Source organism: Plecotus auritus (genome assembly GCF_963455305.1).
Source record: "Plecotus auritus genome assembly, chromosome: 8".
Taxonomy (NCBI): Eukaryota; Metazoa; Chordata; class Mammalia; order Chiroptera; family Vespertilionidae; genus Plecotus; species Plecotus auritus.
In genome coordinates this window covers 104,064,063-104,084,619 of record NC_137782.1, presented here as the reverse complement: position 1 = coordinate 104,084,619, position 20,557 = coordinate 104,064,063, and the positions used below count along the sequence as shown (strand labels likewise).

Genomic DNA, 20,557 nt, shown 5'->3' with positions numbered 1-20,557 from the left:
GAGACAAGAGTAAGTAATGTCCAGCTGAGAAGCAGAGGGGAGATCTGGCCTATTGAAATTTCTTAAAGTTAATTTTTTAATTCATGTAAAAGCACAAATCTTATACAGATACAAAATGAACTTGTGTCAAAGATTTTATGTAACTCATGAGTGGATGAAGGAACTGGTAAGTTGTTGCAACTGGTTCAAAGGGGAAGTCTAAGTACCAAGCAGAGATGGACAGCAGAGAGTTACAGAGACTCGCAAAGGGTTCTGTCCCCGGGGTGGCCATTAATGGCAGCCATTAGCACCAGCTTGCAGTTCTGGAGCAGACTACTACCAGTATTTGCATTATAATTGTGAGAGTGAACCAGCAATCTTTTCTGTCAAAGAAAGGAACTTGCTGCCATCTTTGCTTCTACCATTTTGATATGACCTTCAGATTCTTAGGAGGCCACCATCTTAGGCTCCACCTTGCCCCTCCCCTTCCTCTGAATTAGCCAATCACACAACAATGTGAATCAGAGCTCTGAGCTCTGACCAATCAAGTCAGAGTCAGAGTGAGGGGCAGGGTAGACCATGTCATGGAATAACACCGGAACAGACTTCCCGTTTGGTGTGCTTTGCCCATGATTTTCAGCCAGCAACTGCACCCTTCTTCAGAAGTAAATTTGTCTTGCCGATCCAGTTTCAAGTGTTTGTCTCCTTCTTGTGACACCATTGACAAGCATTTCTAACCATTTGGGGGCTCATCCGAGATTTCACCACTTGAGAGAGTTGTTTGGACCCTCTCCCTAGAGGAGGTGCGCCCCACCATCTCGTCATGGTGGCCTCTGGGAGAGGGAAACCTACAATACTCCAAACTGGTGACAGACTCTAGAGGGAAGTTCGGTTGGCAATGCATGGGGAAAGGGCACAGGAAAGGAAACCGGGAGACCAGGCGACTCTATGCATAAACCAAGGTACAGAAAATCTTTAGAAGGAAGTAAGTAGAAACTTGGTGGTCGGGACATCCCTGAGGTTGTGTGTGCTTTGAGGTTGTGTGTGTGAATGAGATGCATCCCAGATGGGAAGCGAGGGCGGAGCTTTGATCTGCAGTTCCATTCTCCCCCAAGGGAAGTGGCCAGAGAGGGAGGAAGCGGATCTTGGAGAGTGCAAGAAATCTCCTATATGGGAGGGTGAGCACGAACAGACACAAGGAACTTTCTGGGGATGGGAAACAAAATTTTAGGCCTAGGGAATACATTCCCCCAGAATAGACCACTGGGAGAATGCTGAGGTTCTGGGAAGGGGCAGTCCCCAAACCAGGGACAGAAGACATTACTCTGCTTTGGTGGTTTTGTTAATGCAGGGCATTCTGTGGTGTCTGTGTGCCTGTAAATATTGTATATGAGAGAGTTTCTGCTGAGGGAGGAGAGAAAAATGGCAGCCAAATAGGCAGACGTGTCCTGAGCCTTATCCCAGAGCAGATAGAAGGAGGAACTAAATCAAATAACATCCACCAAGAATTGGCAAAGTAGACACAGCTGGTGAGACAATTCATAGCCAGTAAGGGCAGGGGATGCCCAGAAAATGGTAGGATTGGGATCTGAGCTGGAGAGAGAAGCATGACCACTGAGCCAAAAAAGTCAGAAGGAAGCTGCACGGCACCAAGTCCACGTCCCTTGGGGACAGGTGTAACATCCGACTGTGGAAAGGAAATCCACAGGGCTGCTGGCTGCTGGGGATTCTAGATCTAAGTCCACAGCTGTGAGAGGCTGCGCCCAGAAAAGTGGCCTGAAGAACTGCCTGAGCAGCACAGTGCCAGGGGGAGAGAAACTCGCAGTTGAGTGGTTGTTTTGCCTCTGTTTGGTCTTTGCTTTTACTCACTAAACCCAGTTCATAGGACCCTTCAAATACAAACACTGACCCATGGCTGAGGTGCAGGTGGAGGTGCAGACTTCTGGAGTCTGGGGAGAGGCTATAGAGGAGAGCAAGTCAGGGAGAAATTATCAGAAATCTGGCACTGAGACATTCCTGACCCTCCAGACCTAAGCAGCCATTTTTCTCCTGAAGAGCCAGCCCCTCCCAGCAGCCTCAAGGCAGCAAATACAGCCACAACTAGCCTATACCCTGAGTGGTACAAAGGACACAAAAACTCTGAATAGCCTCGAAGAGCCCTCAGGGACTGGGTTGAAGAGAGGCCATTCAGTCCCAGAAAGTGATATAGCACCACCCCCACCTAAAGCCCTGTCAGAAACAGACACTTGAGAGATTAAGATTGACAGCAGGCATATAGGCAAAGGAGGCAGGTTGGTCCCACCTGCTTGCAGCCAAGGCTGTGGAGACAGACACAGAGGAGCAGTGAATTGCTTGGAATTTCAACACGGTGCTGACTACCTAACAGGAAACTGAGAAGTGGCAGACAGAACATAAGAATGGGGTCTTAAACCAGCCCCCATGGGACATTAAAACTCAGCTGAAGCAAACAACACTTACTTCACTTTTTAATATTTTTATCTTTCATCTTAAAACAAAAAATTTTTCTTCATATTTTTGTTTTTTAATTTTTTTGTATTATTTTTCTATATTCTATTTTGGTTTTTTATTATTGTATTTTATCTTTTTTTCTTTTTTCCCCACCCCTTTCTTTCTCTCTTCTCCCTCTTTCATCCTGTTTTCTCTTCTCCTATCCCCACTTTAGTGTTTCTCTTTCCTTTCTTTTTACCCCTTGTTAAAAATTGATGTTTTGCCCTAGCTGGTTTGGCTCTCTGGATAGAGCCTTGGCCTGAGGACTGAAGGGTCTCAGGTTCGATTCCGGTCAAGGGCACATGCCTGGGTAGCAGGCTTGATCCCCAGTGGGGGGCCTGCAGGAGGCAGCCGATCAATGATTCTCTGTCATCATTAATGTTTCTATCTCTCTCTCCCTCTTCCTTCCTCTCTGAAATCAATAAAAATATATATTTTTTTAAATTTGATGTTTTTATCTGTTTTATTGACGTTATTATTATTGTAGTCTCTATTGGCTTACTCATATATCTAATTTCCTTTCCCCTGCTCCAAGTCCATGCACCCTTCTCCTTTCTCTTTCTTTGCTAATAAATTTTTTGATGTTTGTTTTTCCTCTCCTCTCTTGCTCTCTTCTTCTCCTAATTGCTTAATTAGTTTCACTCACAAACTCAAGCCTACCTGCTGTCTCTTTTATTCACCTTTTCAAAAAATGGATGAATAAATGAATAAATTTTAAAATCTTATTTTTTTTGTTTTGTTTATTTATTTATTTTTATTTTTATTTTCTTCTTACCCACTCATTCTCTTTCTACCTCCTCTATACTGAACCATGGTCCTTCCCCTATTCATCAATTCCTTAACCTTACTCTCTGTATATAAGCTCTGCCTCTACATGTCCTGCCCTCCCCTCCCCCATTTTTCTGGGTGTTTGTTTTTTCCATCTTTTGGTTTATCTGTTTGTTTTGTGGTGTTTTCTTCCCATTTATATTTTTTCTTCTTTTTCTTTTCTCTCTCACCTTTTTTCTTTTCTTGATATCATTTTTCCCTCTTTTCTCTCCACTACTACTCCTTTCTCTGGTGGACACTTTTATTGGGGTGATCAGTGTCATGAGTACATTCGTGTTTTGTTCCCTTTGTGTTGTGTCTTGTCAAGTTGTATTTTGTGCTGTTCAGTCAATGTGGTAGAGAGTGAGCCACATAACTAGACATCCTGATTGGAGACTCTATCTACAAATGGGACAATAACACTCAAGACCTAACCACACCAAGAAATAGGGGACATCCCTAGAATACCCAGCCCAGAAGACCAGAGAGATTGCACCACTGGGTCCCAAAACACATCTATATAAGATAACTCAAAAAATCTGGGTGGCATTGCAGTTTGATCTAATACATAGAAACAATCACAAAGGAACAGAAAAAATGGGGAGACAAAGAAACAACCCCATATGAAAGAAAAGGCAGAATCACCAGAAAAGGAAATGAACTAAATGGAGCATGTTTTCATATGTCTCTTGGCGTTCTGTATGTCCTCTTTTGAAAAGTGTCTATTTAGGTCCTTTGCCCATAAAAAGTTTAGAAATATCCAATTAGTGTCATTTGCTGACCACACCCAAGGGTAAATGGAGCTAAACATTTTTTCTTGACCTAGAATCGGTTTTCAGTGATTCTAATAGGCCCTGGAATGCCTCAAGACCTCCCTACAATGGAAACTAGAGGCCAGTTTCTTAAGAACTCTGTACTGGGTATCTCTTCTACTTTAATCTCTCTCAGGTTAGAAGGCCTCCTGGCTCAAAGCCCTCCTGTTGAGGTTCTGGTTCATTGCCATCAACCAGTAGACTATGTTCGTTCTAATCAAGACTTGGGAGGGAAGCAAGTTAGAACCTTCCTGGGAAGGACCCTACCTGTCTTGCTTACCACAGAAACTGCTGTTCGGACTGCAGAGTGAGGTTGGACCCATCACACATGGGTTAAGGGTGGACATGCCTCAACTTGGACAGCTATACTAGGACATATCCCCTTGAAATTGATGCTAAAAACTGTGAGCTGTCTTAATAACCATCATGTACTGAGTTCTATTTGCTTTAGGGATCTGGCAAATTGCAGGGGCTTACAATGTGGGCTGGAGAAATGTGTACAATCTGGATCATGCTTACCCAGTTAAGTTATTGATTATAGATAACTTGAATGACTTGGATATTTCAACCTTTAGGCCAAAAGATTGGCTAGGACTAGATTTAGGAGTAGATGTCATAGGACAAGATCCCCTAGGCCACTGCCACCACCATGCAAATGCCTGGGTGGAATGGATTAAATATTCTGTATACGCCCTAAATAGAAGTGACTGTTATGTTTGTGCGGCAGGAAGGCTAGAGATCCATACTGTCAAATGGACCTCAGACAGTAACAGGATGGAATATGTACTTGTCCTGTACCTGGAGAAAACCGCCTGGGGAAATGCTTCCTATAAAACTCTTGCCCTGTTGTTCCCATCCTACAGAGGTAAAGAGATAAGACCCCCCCACAAACTATCCAGGCCCCATCCTGCAATGTACTAGTAAATTATACCTCCTGCCTCTCAAGGTAGAGGGGGAACAGTACTCAGAGTTTATGAGAAATTTATCTGAATGTGTAAATGGCCGAGTATTCTCAGAAGCCCATCATGCTGCACTGCCGATACCCTGTGCTGATGTCTGGTGGTGTTATGGGGAACCCTGACTTGTGGCCTTGCCCAGCAAGTGGAGTGGAACTTGCCTGCTGATATAATCCGCTATCCCTTTCACTTTGGCATTTCATAAACCTTTTTCAATGGACAGACAGACTAGGAAGAGGAGAGAGAGTCCAGGGGGCTCCTTTGATGCCCAGATTTATACGGATCCCATTGGGTTTCCAAGAGGAGTCCCTAAAGAATTTAAAGCTAGGAATCAGATAGCAGCAGGATTTGAGTCTGTATTTTTCTGGTGGCCAACTATTAATAAGAATGTAGATTGGATAAACTATCTATACTAATAAAAGGGTGATATGCTAATTAGACCGGGTTGACCGGCCATCTTTTGGACGTCCGACTTCCTTCTGGACAAATCCATGGTGGTGGGGGTCGAGGCAGAGGCAGTTAGGGGCAATCAGGCTGGCAGGGGAGGGCAGTTGGGGGTGAGATCAGGCCAGCAGGGGAGGGCAGTTAGGGGTGATCAGGCAGGCAGGCAGGCAGAGGCAGTTAGGTGTGATCAGGCAGGTAGGCAGAGGGGTTAGGAGCGATCAGCCAGGCAGGTAGAGGGGTTAGGGGCAATCAGGAAGGCAGGCAGAGGCAGTTAGGAGTGATCAGGCAGGCAGGTAGGTGAGCAGTTAGGAGCCAGTGGTCCCAGATTTGCGAGAGCAATGTCACTGATTGGAGAGGGTGCAGGCTGGGCTGAGGGAATGCCCCTCCCCCCATGCAGGAATTTCATGAACCAGGCCAGTAGTCCTGTATAATAAAGAGCTAATATGCAAATGGTCATCAAGCCCTTGCCCCAGGGCCAGGGGACCTGAGGTTGATCCCCCCACCCAGTGGGGCTTGACGGGGGACCTGAGGCTGTGCCCCCCCGCCCACCCGGTGGGGCTTGACAGGGGTGGGGCCAGCCAGGTCTGTGTCTCACATGATTTTGAGGTGCACATGGGTGAGCGGGGACTTGACTCTGGGTTCCACAGCGTGCCCCAGACTCTGACAAGAGGGAGATTTTCATATATATTTTACTAATTTTCTTTCATCTCTGATATTTCTATTATAGAGAAAGGGCAAATAGCAATATTAAAATATTTCCTCTAATTAATTCCCTTTTAATGTGCACAAATTTTGTGCACTGGGCCACTAGTATTTATTATAATTGGCAGAGTTTGTCAATTACACTAGAAATGCTATCAAGGGAACAGCTGAGCAATTAGATGCAATCAGCAGAATGACCTGGGAAAATCAACCCACCCTGGGATATGATTTTAGCAGAAAAGGGCGGAGTATGTGTAACAATAGGAGATTGGTGCTGTACTTTCATCCTTAGCAATACGGTGTCTGATGGCACTATAACCAAAGCCCTCCAAGTTTAACAAATCTTGCCCATGAATTAGCAGAGAACTTGGGGAGAGAGGCCCCTTCGCTAGTCTAATGGAGCAGTGGTTTGGGAAATGGAAAGGAACAATGGCTTTAGTCTTGACCTCTCTTATTGTGTAATTGGGGTCATGATAGTAATAGGATGTTGCATTACTCTATGTATGAGAGGCCTTATCCAAAGGTTAACTGAGATTGCAGTAACCAAACAAACCCCAGTCACATACTAGCAGAATAATCTCCTTCTCCTAGATCCTGCAGAACATGAAGGTCAAGGCTGCTAGCCGAATTTGAAGAAAAGAGTCAAATAAAAAAAAGGGGCAGGGGATTTTGAGAGTGAACCAGTGATCTTTTCTGTCAAAGAAAGGAGCTCACCGCCATCTCAGGTCCCGCCATGTTGATATGACCTTCAGACTCTCAGGGGGCTACCATCTTAGGCCCTGCCTTGCCCCTCCCCTTCCTCTGAATTAGCCAATGGCACAATAATGTGAATCAGAGCTCTGAGCTCTGACCAATCAAATCAGGGTCAGAATGAGAAGCAGGGCAGACCAAGTCAGGGAATAAAACCCGACCGGAATTCCCGTTTAGTGTGCTTTGCCCATGATTTTCAGCCGGCAACTGCACCCTTCTCCAGAAGTAAATTTGCCTTGCCGACCCAGTTTCGAGTGTTTGTCTCATTCCCGTGACACCGCTGACGAGCATTTCTAATGTTATCAGTTGATACAGGGTACAGAGATGTAAAATAACTAAGACAATGAAAGGTGGAGACACTCAGAAGGGGTTCTAAACCTTTTTGCCCATTTCAAAGCCCTTTACTGCAGTGGTCGCCAACCGGTGGTCTGAGGACCACTGGTGGTCCGTGAGGTCTGAAAGGTTGGCAACCGCTACTTTACTGCATATTACTCCTGGATGGCCCTGTGGTGAACACACTGGCTTGGTGTGGGATAGCATGACCTGGTCTGGAATGAGCCTGACTAACCTGTTTAACTTGGAACCCACAGTCCATGTGATGAGGAAAAGCCGCTGGTGCTAATACTTTACTTCATGGGGCGGTCCAGAGAAGGTAGTGAGGGCAAAGCAACAAACACAGACTGGATTTCTTCCCATGACTGCACAGGAATCGCTGTCACTTTAGTGTGGAGGAGCATTGGCATAAAGCAGAGTCATGTTGGGCACCATTGAAAGGAAGGGCCTCACTCAAAGGGTTGTCACCTACATGGCAGCTTACAGCACCACCCTGGACAGAGCTCCAGAGTGTTTGCAAGACTGACCCAGAGTAGCGCTGGCCTTGTCTTCCTGCTGCACCTGCCCACTGTGGAGCAGGGCTCCTCCCCTGATGAGTGTGCGAGCTCACAGGGCGAAGACCACCTGTCTTCCACTGCTCTCTGCCCAGTGCCCAACAAGGTGCCTGGGACTTTTGGGGGACACGATAAGTATCTATTGAGATGAGTGATCCTTTTGTGGACCAAAGGCCACATGCTACGCTGACATGCTCAGGGGAGGCCTGCATGGCAGTCTCACAAACTTAAAGACCTACAGTAACCACAAAGGATGGTCTGAAATTAAACATTAAAGGTAGGTAGTCATATCCTAGGCCGGTTTTTCCCTGACAAGGTTAATTTTTCTTGGGGCTGGAGGGCTCTGTGGTGAGGTTCTCTTCCTACAACTCTGCTGCTCTGCATCTGAGCCATGGAGGTGACAGATGTGAGCTCCAACAGAGAACGGTCATCTATTTGACCAGAAAGTTTGCAAAATAGATACTACTTTACTCTTTCCACCATCTGCAAACATCAGTGACTTTACCAATTGTTACTCCTTAAAGTTAAATATGGGTGCCCCAATCACTAATTTTTTCTCCATCTCACTTATCTGCCTTGGTGCTTTTCTCAAAATGTCCCAAAGCACACTACTCAAAAGCAAGGGGGTGCTTCCTAACCATCCAACAACGAGGAATGGGAAGCAAAGTGTGGCCAGACTGTTTGGTGGGAACTATTCTCATGTTGCTCTTTTCAAAAGTTGCTATAGTTTTGTGCAGTTTTCTGTGTCTATGTTGTATTTTACATAAAAAGAAAATGACTGTATCCTACATGGCAATATGAAACATTCTTAAAGGTAGAACAATGTTTTGCATTCTCTGACTCACCAAAACTGTCTCTGTGGCGGAGAGTCATGGCTTTGCTCACCGTGGTGAGAACGAAATTCCAGCGCAGCTGGAAACTGGCAGCCAATCTGATGAACTCCTCTTTGCTTCTGCTTGGCTATTACATTTTTGCAAGAAAAAAATTCAAGGTTTTATGATAAAATGAAGGAGAACTCATTTTGAAATGCACACATTTGCCAGGTACTGACATTCAAGTGGTCCGATGAGAAGAGAAAGAAGAAATAAGGCGAGAAGGGAGCAGTGACCCTCCAGCCTTTTTCTTATTTTGATCCATCTCCTCAGAAATGGTTCCAGGGCAGAACCCCTGATGTTGGTGGAGAGAAGGAAGGAGGTGGAAAACTGGCCTCTTTTTTTTTCTTAAAAAATTATACACAAGTTTTAAAATGAGTTCACTTGTGAATCGTGTCAAAGAAATCCTTCAGGGACAGCCCCACTTGGCAATTGCTATCCAGAGGGTCGGTGGACATTTTGTCCTTGCCAAGTCTGCGCATCCCATAATAATGAGCAGCAGTGGTGCTGACTTTGGGAAGCGCAGAACTGACCACTGCACTATGTGAATTATCTGAGCACTGGAAGGTGCCACCTGTGTGTCTAGTGGAGCCGAGGCCATCTGACAGCTGGAGTGGCACTCAACTGGCACCAGTGAGATGCTTCTGCATGCAGACAAAGAGACTCTTCATGTAGATGGAGAGTAGCCTTGGGCCACACTTTAAATGCATTACAAGCAATGGAATCATATTAATCTCACAGGCACATGTTGTGATTAATGGCCCTGAAGGCCTCCTAAGTCTCATCATATGAATGTGAACTACCCACTGGCTCAACCCAAGTCTCTGAAGAAGGGATGGAGAGACTGGTTAGACATGAGGACACCCCCTTTCTCATCTTCCCATCAGCCCCCACGGAACCCCTGCCATGTACTGAATGAAGGGTTGTCCTGGGCTTTGGGTGCACGTGGACTTCCTTCAGTAGCAGCATCCTCCCCACATGACTCTGACCACCTGGGCTGGTGTTTCTGATCACCTGGTACAGGGCTCCTGGAAGGAACCGTGGGTTCAGCAAACACAAAGACACTTTAAAAAGCACCGTGAGAAGGAGCTCTGGTGGTTGGCACGCTCTGCATTGAGCACTCCTCTGCCCATACCAGTGTGGCACCTCAGGGTCCTACATTCAGAAATTCTCTTGGGCCTCACAGCGTGAGATCCAGGATGGAACACGTGACACAATTGAACTCCCCTCTAGCAGGCTGCCAGATGGGAATGGCTGGAGCCATTTAGTCACCTCTGCCAAGGCCTAACGGCTACATTTTAGCTGTTTGAGTATTTTATTGGCAGTAGTGTTTTGCTTTGTTTTATCAGCCAAGCTGTTTTACAAGAACAAGCTCTTCAAAGGCATGCAGGTACAAAATACCATCTTGCTAACATGCCTCATTTGTGAGGCTGAATACGTGATGACGACTTGGGAGACACGTGGTGTTACATGATTTAGATGGAGCCCAAGCCCAGGGGCTGCTTGGAGGTTAGAGGCTGAGCAAGAGGAATGGAAGGTTTGATCAGTGACAACCTAGCCAATGGGTGAACGTTTCGGCAGCAATGCAGCTCCAGACATGTTACCACTGCTACCAAGAAGCTCTGCCAGAGATCACCAAGGACCATGCATACCACTCAGAATCTGCATGATGGTTTCCAAGAAGCAAAGCAGACACAGACACCTGCCCAGAGTGGGAGCCAGCTTTCCCATAGAGCATTCTCGTTCATCTCAATGAGGTTTTCAACCCCAGTGCTCCCTGCAGTCTTTATGAATGAGCCCAGATATTGCCTCTGCCCTTTCTCATGGACTGGGAGGACAGGGATATGGGCAAGGCCAGGTGGGGAGGGAAGGAGAGAGAAAGAAATGTGACCGAGGCTTAAAGGAGGGAGCTCCCCAAGCCCAGCTCCCAGGGCCTCGCCTCCAGTGTTGGTCTGCTCCCGGATGTCCTCTTCTTCCCTACACAGGCCCTCTATGCTCCACATGCTCACTGTGCCCAGGCACATGGCCTTCTCTCAGGAATGGTGTCTTGTTATGTTATTTTCATCCCATCTGCCCTTCTTGTCCCAATTTAAACCACCTCCTTCATCAAGGCCCTTCATAACTGCTCAGCCTGCAGAGGGCAATGCCTCAGGCAGGAGGCCCCTGGCTACCTTGTTTTGGTCTCCAATCTAATGCACAGCCCCAGGTCTCCACCCACCCACCCCCCATGCGCCCACTGGGCCAAGGGTGCTGTGGCTTTCTCTGATGGCACTTTCAACTCTGGAAGTGTGATTGCTGATGCAGCTGGTGCTGATGATTGTGCCCAACAAGGACCTTGTTGAAGTAACTCCCAATTTGGTCATCCAGAAGGACCCAATTCACCCACATTCAGCACCAATTCTCTGATCCTGTAAAATCAAGCCTGATGCTTTACTGGGATATTTCTGCAAAATACACAGACAAGTACTGTTCTCCCCAAACAGAAAAGCACTCCTCCTCTACGCTCTCACTTGGTGCACTCACACTCACCTGTGGCCACTGCACACACGCTCATTTACCTCACCTGCACATACAGGCCCACTGCACACATACAGTACACACCTGAGCCAGCACGTGTGCGCACCTGCACACACACCTGCCTGACATACCAGCTTTTAATCCCTGCCTGCTGCAGGAGTTAGACACTGCTTTTCTGTCCTCGGCACCCACACCAGCCTTGACACACTATGGCCAGGGAAACATCTTTTTCATTCCACTAGGTCATGGGCACTTGGTGCTGTTATGTAGCTAGAATGATCAATACCCACTTCTTCCCCTAAAAAAATATGGTTTTGTACCTGGAAGACAAATGTTTGGAGATTTGAAGACAGACAATTCAGGAATACATGGAGGTCTGTCGATGTTCCCAGCAAAGAAATTAAACTGCTTAAACCTGTAAAGACACAAAACAAACAGAAATACTGCTAGCCTTCCGAAGGGCAGCCACAGAGTCTGTGACGCCACCCCAGGAGCCCCAGCTGTTATCCCCTCCTTTTCCATTTCCCATTGCCACCAATAAAGGCTGTTCATACTGTTGTAAAATTAAAAGAAATAAAAAAGATTGCTAGAAACGCAACAGAATTTTGCTGAAGGTATTTGTAGGCTGGGTAACCCAGGGACACCATCTGAGCAATAGTTCAAAAGCACCCCCTGCAGCTTCGCACCCATTTTGAACACAAAGGATACATTCTAAGTCCAGATTTGTCACATCTGTGGTCATACAGTTCAGAGTTATATGGTCTTGCCTCCTAGGAAGCAGCTGCCACTTGTTGAAATGGAAAGAAATATTTCAAAATAATAACTACACCTTGTAATTAATTCTGCAGACCTGGCTCCAGATGAGCTCATTGAATGATGCAGACATGACCTCGCCTATCCGTGTCACTTTCATTGAAGTAGTAGTCTACTCATGTCCTTCACTGAGGGATGTTCAGTGCCTTGCTGTGCTGCAGGTTCAGTGCGGACATGAGGAGTGGAGCCTGAGCATGTGTGACGTGGGGACTGGAATCCATCAGCTGCATGGGCAGCACTGAGCGCGATGAGCCAGCCTTTGCTTTCCCGCCTCCTGGTGCTGTTGGGTGCCAAGCAGAGTTTAGAAAACCCGCTTGATTGCCTTGGCCCTGGCTGAGGCTTGGTCAGGGTGCACCTGACAGATCTTCCAGGCATACGTCAAGCATTTGCCTGCCAGTGGCTACCAGCATGCCAGGCTCCCTGCTAGCTCTGTGTCCTCAGGGAAGAATCCCCAAGGATGCCAACAGGCACACAGGAGCCCTGGGCAGGCCGCAGGCATCTCGGCAGGCACCTAGGAGGAGGCCTCATGTCTTCCTGGGGCACCCTGGGGGCAAGAACAGGGTTTGAGCAACCACCTGAGATTTCTGGGGGAGCCAGTAGCCCAGGAGGGGACCCTTTGAGTTCCTATAATCAGCATTTGCTCTCCACAACTTTAAAACTTGCTGGCTTAGGTGTTCACCTTTTTTTTTTTTTTTTTTTTAGAGAGAGAGAGAGAGAGTGGATGGGAAAGGGAGAGACAGAGAGAAACATCAATGTGAGAGAGACACATCTATTGGTTACCTCCCACACATGCCCCAACCAGGGCTAGGGATCAAACCTACAACCGAGGCACGTGCCCTTGACCAGGATCGAACCTGTGACCCCCTCAGTCTGTGGGCTGATGCTCTAACCTCTGGTGTTCACCATTTAGTTACTGGTTTGGTCCATAGGGGAATACCTAGGGGAGGAGCTAGGATTTGGGATTATGACAGAGCAGGGGAGATCATCAAGGGAAGCGGAGGCTGGGGTGCATGAGCAGAGGCTGCTTACCAACAGGAATGGACCTATTTCAGTATTTCACTAACTGGTACAACCTACCAAAGTCAGCCCTATTTCAAGGTCAAAGAAAGAGGACAGGAGAATCTGTGCTTTGCATGCCTTGTTGAATCCGTGTCCATCAGCTCATGAAATACTGAAGTGCTCCCATGTGTTGAGTGGACAAAGATGAAAAAGACAGCACTGACCCCTGAAGGAGCACGCAGGTATGGTTCGGGAAGGCAGCTTATGCAGGGCTGAGTGCACCGGGGTGAGGTTCCGCCTACTAGGAAGAAGCTGCTAGGCCTTCCGGGACATGGGGCAGGCGTATCTGCAAAGGGCAGAAGAGGGAGTGTAGTCCCCACAGCCGTGTGGCAGCACCCTCAGACAAAGGCCTAGAGATGGGCCTGGAGGCTGGGGGAGGGGCGCCAATGCTCTGCAGCTCCCTCCTGAAGCAGCTCTCAGTGTCTCTCCCCCGCCCACCCCTCCACTCCCCCAGCTCCCCAGGTGGCAGTGGGGAGAGCACCTTCTCTGGTCCAGGCTCCTCCCAGGAGGACTGTCAGCAGCTCGCAGAGCTCTTTGTGGAAGAAATATTTTTTGTTGAAAAATAATTACAATTATCAGATAGTAAAGGGGCAAAAATATCCACCTGCGTCATATCACTGGTTTGCAAAGTAGTGAAATACAGTAAAAGCACATGGTTCGCATTGTTAAGTGATCCTAACAGTTGTGCCAGCAGAATCCGCCTGGCAAAGCTGATGCAATCCCATTCAGACAGGAGAGCAGAGGCGCTGTGCAGTACCAGCCTGATGCGACCTTTCCCTCCAAAGTGATGCTCCAGGGTGATTTCCAGAAACAATCCTTGTCAAGCAGCACCACTCATCTGCTCATTTATTCACTCAACAAACACGTGCCAGCACTGACTACTGGATGGACACTGGGGACCCCATGGAAGAGCATTCTCGGGGCATTCCTTGCCCCCTGCAGGGGAGATAAATTACAACAGCAATGAGTGACCTGTGTTCTACCTCTCTGAAGAAACTCCTAAATTAGTGCAGGCTCTGCGGCCCCATATGCCACACAGTCCATAAAGAGGAAGAAGGACGCTCACATTTCACCTCCATGCTCTCCAGGCCATCTGTGCTGCTCCGGTGACTTGCCAGGGCTTTCCTAGAAACCTCCATGATGCCCTGCAGGTCCGACTTCAGGAGGCTGACTCGGCTGTTATTTTCCAATACCATTCTCATGGTCTAAGTAGAAAGGGAAGCACACTTCATTGAATCTTGTCATTTTACTGCCCTAATCTCCCATCCAAATTAGCAAGATGTATTGTTATTAAGAAGAAAAAAAAGGTGGATTTGGGTATTACCCACTAAAATAGAATCCTCAGTGACAGTGAAAAGGTTCCGATTCACACATCCTAGAGCTGCTTTTGGGAAAAATAGCACTTAGAATGCTTCTCCTCATAGCAGACATGATTAAGGCTCTGAGGACTCTGAAGCTCTTCCTCTCCCTGCTCTCCTCTCCATTCCCTGCACTCCACCCACTGCTCTCCACTCCCTGCTCTCCATTCCCTCCCCTCCACTCCCTGGTCTCCACTCCCTGCTCTCCTCTCCCTGCACTCCTCACCTCTCCCTGCTCTCCTCTCCACTCCCTGCACTCCTCACCTCTCCCTGCTCTCCTCTCCACTCCACTTCACTCCACTCCCTCCTCTCCTCTCCCTACTCTCCACTCTACTCCACTCCACTTTCTGTCCTCCATTCCCTCCCCTCCACTTCCTGCTCTCCACTCCCTGCTCTCCACTCCCTGCTCTCCACTCCACTGCACTCCACTCCACTCCACTCCCTGCTCTCCACTCCACTCCCTGCACTCCACTCCCTGCTTTTCAAGCCTGCACTCCACTCTGGAGCCTAAACTCCTCTCCTGGGGAAACAGTGGTGGAGGGAGGGTCTGGAGTACAGTGCTGTGGATTTGGAAAGGTTGCTGTGGGGCTTCCGATGCTGGCCCTGCCCTCTCTTCTTGGAAGGCTTGGGCAATGCATTTAGACTCTGGGAGCCTGTCAGCTGTGCAATGGGCACAATCTTGTCCCCTAGATTTTAGGGCCTGTAGATTGTCCTCACATCCCTACAGTCCACTCATCTTGCAGAGGAGAAAAGCAAGGGTGCTTGCGGGCATGAAGTAAATCTCCCCAAGTGACAGGCAGTATAAAGATGGACCTGAGTTGGCCACCCAATGAAGGTGCTGCTGCAGAGCCATTACCAGCTAAGCGAGTCAGGAATGGAGACAGTAATCCGGAGGCCCAACTGAGCAACCCCTGAGCTGAGACCGATTGGGACCAAGGTGAGAATCCTTGACTCTGTCCTGATGGCACCCATAGGATTTTCAAGCAGATTCCTGAGTGGCCCACTTCCAGCATCTATAGCCTTCTTCTCTCCTCCCTCTAACACCAAGTGGCATAATCAATCAAGGAGAGAAGGTTGGAGTCGACGTGCCTGGCAGCCAGGAGATACCATGCCCACAGGTCCAGTGCAGGAGGAAGGGCTCCATCTGCCTGTCCCGGGCTCTGCTGCAGGGCCCATCACTCCCAGACCGCTGCCTGGCTGACCCCTTGCCAGGTCTCCCTGTGAAACTTTAGAATGGGGGCCTGTGCACCCTGCTTCTGTCAGAGCAGAGAGCTGGTGACTGGGGCCCTCTGAGGAGGGGAGGCAAGGCTGGGCTTCTGTGGCCCAGCAGGCCTACCAGTCAGTGGCCAGAAATGTCCTCCTGTCTGCCTTCTGGGTGGAGGGAGCACCCCCCCTAACTCTGAGGAAAGACTTGCAGCTTGCAGCATTCACTGCAGAAAACTGCTTTGTGCCCTCCTGTCTGGTTGGCAGGAGCCTACCTTTGCCATGTTGGAAAGGTATGTCTTTCTTCTTAGTCTTTTGACAAACACAGTAACTTCTGTTAAGAACAATACACACGACCATTACTGATACTATAGCGCCATGTCCTTACATAGGATAACGGGGAATACAGGGCCTGCCTCCCACCCAGGGAGGCCTCCACACAGCCTGGCCTTTCCACTGCACCTGGACTCTTTCCCAAATGGCTGGGAGGTCTTGGCAGGGGCGACTTGACTAAAATGCTCCCCATCCATCCCAGAAAAATTATGTAATCCCAGCGTCTGTCACATCTGCTTAAAGGAGTTTAGGATTTTTGCCTGGAAACCCCGAGTCCCCAAACTTTCTCATTTCTACAGGGCCCACCTCAGAAAATGGCCAAAGGAAAGCAAAGGATAAAAAGAGAAAACACACAGAGAAGAGCATGCTCCCCTCTTGAACTTATTCAGTGTTTGCCCGAGATGTTGGCCAGCTGTTTGCTGAATTGTTGGATGAGAGGAGGACAGCTTCCACCCTCAAGGGATGGTGGGTAACAATTAGACATGGTTCTATTCTGTGGCCCTCTGAGAAGCCAGGAAACAATGTGTAAAGAGTTAGAAAAGAGGAGTGCAATAACTGGGAGGGCATGGTGATGGCGTGGCCCCAAGGTGGCCCAAGAACAATAGGACTGGGTGAGGACGTGCTGCTGGAGAGAACTCTAGGCAATGATGGAAAAGCGTCACAAAGGCAGGAGGGGGACATGGCTGTTTCCAGGACCATAAACATGGCACCCACATAGCAGGCGTGTGCTAGTGTTTAAAGGAAGCCATGGCTAGCCTTGAACAGACAGGTAGCCTGGTAAAAGGTGTATCAGAGACCATAACCTGGCAGCCAGATAGAAAGAAAAAGTATTCTAGAAAGTCAGCAGGGAGAGGAGACTACAAAGCTGTGAATGCCTTGGTGGCCCACTGTGTGAGAAACTTAGGGATATGGGGGTGCTCTAAGGAGAATCTATGCTCTTTGAAGCCTCTCCGAGAGGCCACAGAATACACAAAGAGGTGGGAGGATGTTGGGGCCTGAGCCCCAGCCAGCCCTGCTCAAGGGACCAGCAGTGAGGACTGCGGCCTGCCCCAAAGTGCTGGCACAGGAAAGGTGTGCAGCGGCTGCCTGGAGGCAGCAGCCAGGTTCTCCCCACCTTTGACAGTCAGGCAGCTTTTCTACACCTTGACCTGTCCAAATTCCATGCTATTATTCATTAGGGGGACTGGTAAAAGAGAGTGGGTGGATCAGCACAGGAATACACCACTGGCACTAAAATGCAAGCCGGAAGGTCTGAACAGGGTTGTATGCCTGCATGACGGTGGGGCGGGGGGGGGGGGGGGGGGGCAGGGGGGAGCATTACAGAGCTGAGAGTCCTGCTCCATCTCAAAGATTCTGAATCTGCTCTCACAGAATTTACTTTTTCCACTGAAACCTACCTTTGAGTTTGGAGATCTGTAAGAGGGCTGGAAAACCATCCAAAGCATTAAATAGCCACAGCTTAAATTTCTTACTAAATAGCCGGACAGATTTCAGGTGCTGAATAGAAACATCTTCCAGAAAATCATTAAGGAGGACATCCTCGATTCCCTGCAACAGAAGTGTGGAGACAGCGTGCCGGCCAATGCAGGTGTCCTCTAGTTACAAGTGGGCTAAGGCCACCTAGGCACACAGACTCAGAGAGGAGACCCCACCTGATCCGAGGGGCCGCCACCAGGCAGCCCTTGCCACAGCTCACTGTGCAGGAGCAGAATTTGAATTTTTTCAAAGAGCTTAAAATACTGATAATTGATGCAAAATTTTAAGAAACACTACACAGGCCATACTAGGTGGGTCAGACCAAAGTATTTTCATGGCTGAATCCAGGTGCTGGCTTTCATCCTTTGTGTAAAAAACTTAGAAGCACAAAATTGTTTCCCAGGAAATAAAAAATAGCCCTAGCCAGGTGGTTCAGTTGGTTGGAGCATTGTCCCATACACCAAAAGGTTGTGGGTTTGATCCCCAGCTAAGGCGTATATGGGAGGCAACGGATCAATGTTTCTCTCTCACATTGATGTTTGTCTCTCTTTCTAAAAATTAATAAAAACATATCCTCAGGTGAAGATTAAAAAAGAAAAAGGTTCATGACTAGCTTAAAAAACAACAATATATTTTCACCACAGAAACTGTAGTGAAAATATAACTGACCTCCAAATTTCAATAATCAGTCCAGAGATAAAAAACTTTGACTCAGTTTGGAGTTCCCTGGTCACTGAAACCATAACTTACCATGTACATTGGCTTTTTCTTTACATGAGGTCACTCAGACTCTCACTGAATTCAAAAGAAAAGCTGAGTTTCAGGGGAAGATTACAGCTTGTGATCCATCCGCCCCACTGTTCGCTCCTCAGAGGCCTGAAGCCAGGGACCTGCAGAGAGGAGGCTGTGGCTCAACCGCAGGCTCTGGACAGCCACGAGCCCAGTGTCTTCTTACCTTGTACATCTGTACGTCGTAGCATTTAAAGAGCTGGCACACTTCCGGCAATGCCATAAGCACGACTGTATCCTGTGGCAGAGCTTTCCAGAAGGAAGTGAGCAAGTCCTCCACCTGAAGTAAGGAATGGAACAGATCTCCAAAATCTCACTTTGTGCCTGGCGAGACTAACCCCCATATATACTTAACCAGCCCCAAGGGATAACGGGATGAATTTCATTCCAATTAATGTAAAGCTTAACCTATCAGCTTTTCTAGGTGGATGGAATAACGTGGAACATACTTTCATGGAAGTTTTCTGGAAGGAAAGATGTTTTAACCACCAGGGGGCCCCTGTTGATTATAATAGGATGAGGAAATGGCCAGAGGGCACAAACCAGAGTTTAGAATAAATGTTCATTGATGATTGGCCCTCAGTTGTGTCTCAGCTCTGAAAGAGAGTAATAGTACGTAACCAGAGAGGTGTCCTCCTTGCCACCGAGTTACAATTCATCTAAGGACTGTCCAGGCAAAAGAGGCCTGGAGTCTGTCTACAGGAGCCTTCTTTACGGAGGAAACGGCAGCTTCCTTCCTTTTCTTTAGTTTCCCCCATGTTGACTTTTCAGATCCCATGATTGGCCAGTCTGAGTTGCCAGTTAATACTCTTGACTACTAGTGATTTCTGCAGACTCAAGTGTGCTAGGGCACCCCAGCCCTGACACAGACCTACCAGTGACCTCAGTCAAGGAAGTTAGGGCCAACTTCTGAGCTGCCTGATGAGGAACCCCTGCTGTCAGGTGCATGAATTCTAGAGAAGACATCTCCATAGAGACTCATAGAAAGTCAACAAAAAATACAGTAATGGGATGAGTGGGATCTATTAGTCCTTTTCTTCTCAGGTGGGTAAGTTTGAAGCATGACCTTTCAGAGTTAGTGGGTTTGAATGAGACAGCAGCCACGGTCTCATCTCTGCTAATTCTCTTACCACCCATGTCCAAAGTCATCAAGCACTGCTGCACGGCTTCAGAAACATCTCTCTCTGATGTCATTGTCACTGCTCCAGATCTGATCACCTTCCTCACTTCTTACCTGCCTAGGATAATACCGCCTCACCACCCTCTCTGCTCCACTAGGGCAGTCTGTGTCACTGCTCCCACAGCCTTCTCCATGAGTCAGAATTCATCACAGGGCATGCAAGGCCCTCTCTCACACCAGCCTGTGTTCCCACCTCCCCTCTGGCTTCTCTCCTTTAATGACAATGAAATCTAGCCAGAGTAACTTTTGTCACATGCCTGTGAACATCCTGCTGCCCTTGCCTGCACCCACTGTTCTACCTGCAATACCTTTCCTACTCCATTTTGTCTGTTGAACCTCTGCTTTTCCACTAGAGTCCAGCTACATGACCTCCTCTTGGGAGCACTCTCTAGTTATTTCTGTTAACTCTTCCTCTGGGCACCCAGATAATATTAATGAGTGAATAAAGAAAAGGAGAAATAGACATCTAATGTGGATATCTTATATAATAAAAGCCTACTATGCTAAGTATCTGGTCGTCCAGTGACCAGTAGACTGCTTAACCAATCAAAGTTTAATATGCTAATGATATGCTAAGGCCACTCAACCCCTCGTATGACGTGCACTGACCACCAGGGGGAAGACTCTCTGACCAGTAGGTTAGCTTGCTGCTGGGGTCCGGCAGATCCGGACTGAGAGAGACAGGCCAGACATGCCATGGAACCCTCCCAAGGTCCTTCCCCAGCCCTGATCATGCACTGGTGGGGTCCCTAGGCCTGGCCTGCACCCTCTCGCAATCCAGGACCCCTCAGGGGATGTCAGAGAGCTGGTTTTGGCCTGATCCCATAGGCCACTCCCCTCGGGAGGGCACCAGATGCAGGGCTCACGGCAACTGGCGAGCACTGCTGCAGAGGTGCGAGCCTCTCCAGATCAGGACTGATCAGGCGGCTGGAGCAGTGAGGCCGGGATGAGTGGGAATGCAAGGTAGGAGCTGCAGGTGGTGTTGGACTGCGGGTTTCACCCGATCCTCGTAGGCCACCCAGAGGGACCCCAACCGTGCACCGGGTCTCTAGTCTATTAATAAACATTACATTAATAAAACAGGGGCCATTCTGAAGACATCATAGTCTCTA

General features: G+C 48.1%; 1 protein-coding gene across 1 annotated transcript in view; it reads right to left on the bottom strand.

The window, feature by feature from the left end:
• The window catches only part of RFX8 (regulatory factor X8), a gene marked incomplete at its 3' end in the record, with an annotated part of 103,457 nt that overhangs the window by 5,813 nt on the left and 77,087 nt on the right, over positions 1-20,557 (bottom strand). The window contains 6 exon segments of the mRNA XM_080684936.1: positions 8,691-8,805; positions 11,555-11,649; positions 14,173-14,311; positions 15,943-16,001; positions 17,398-17,548; positions 18,432-18,545. Coding sequence (XP_080541062.1) covers positions 8,691-8,805; positions 11,555-11,649; positions 14,173-14,311; positions 15,943-16,001; positions 17,398-17,548; positions 18,432-18,545 — 673 coding nt within the window.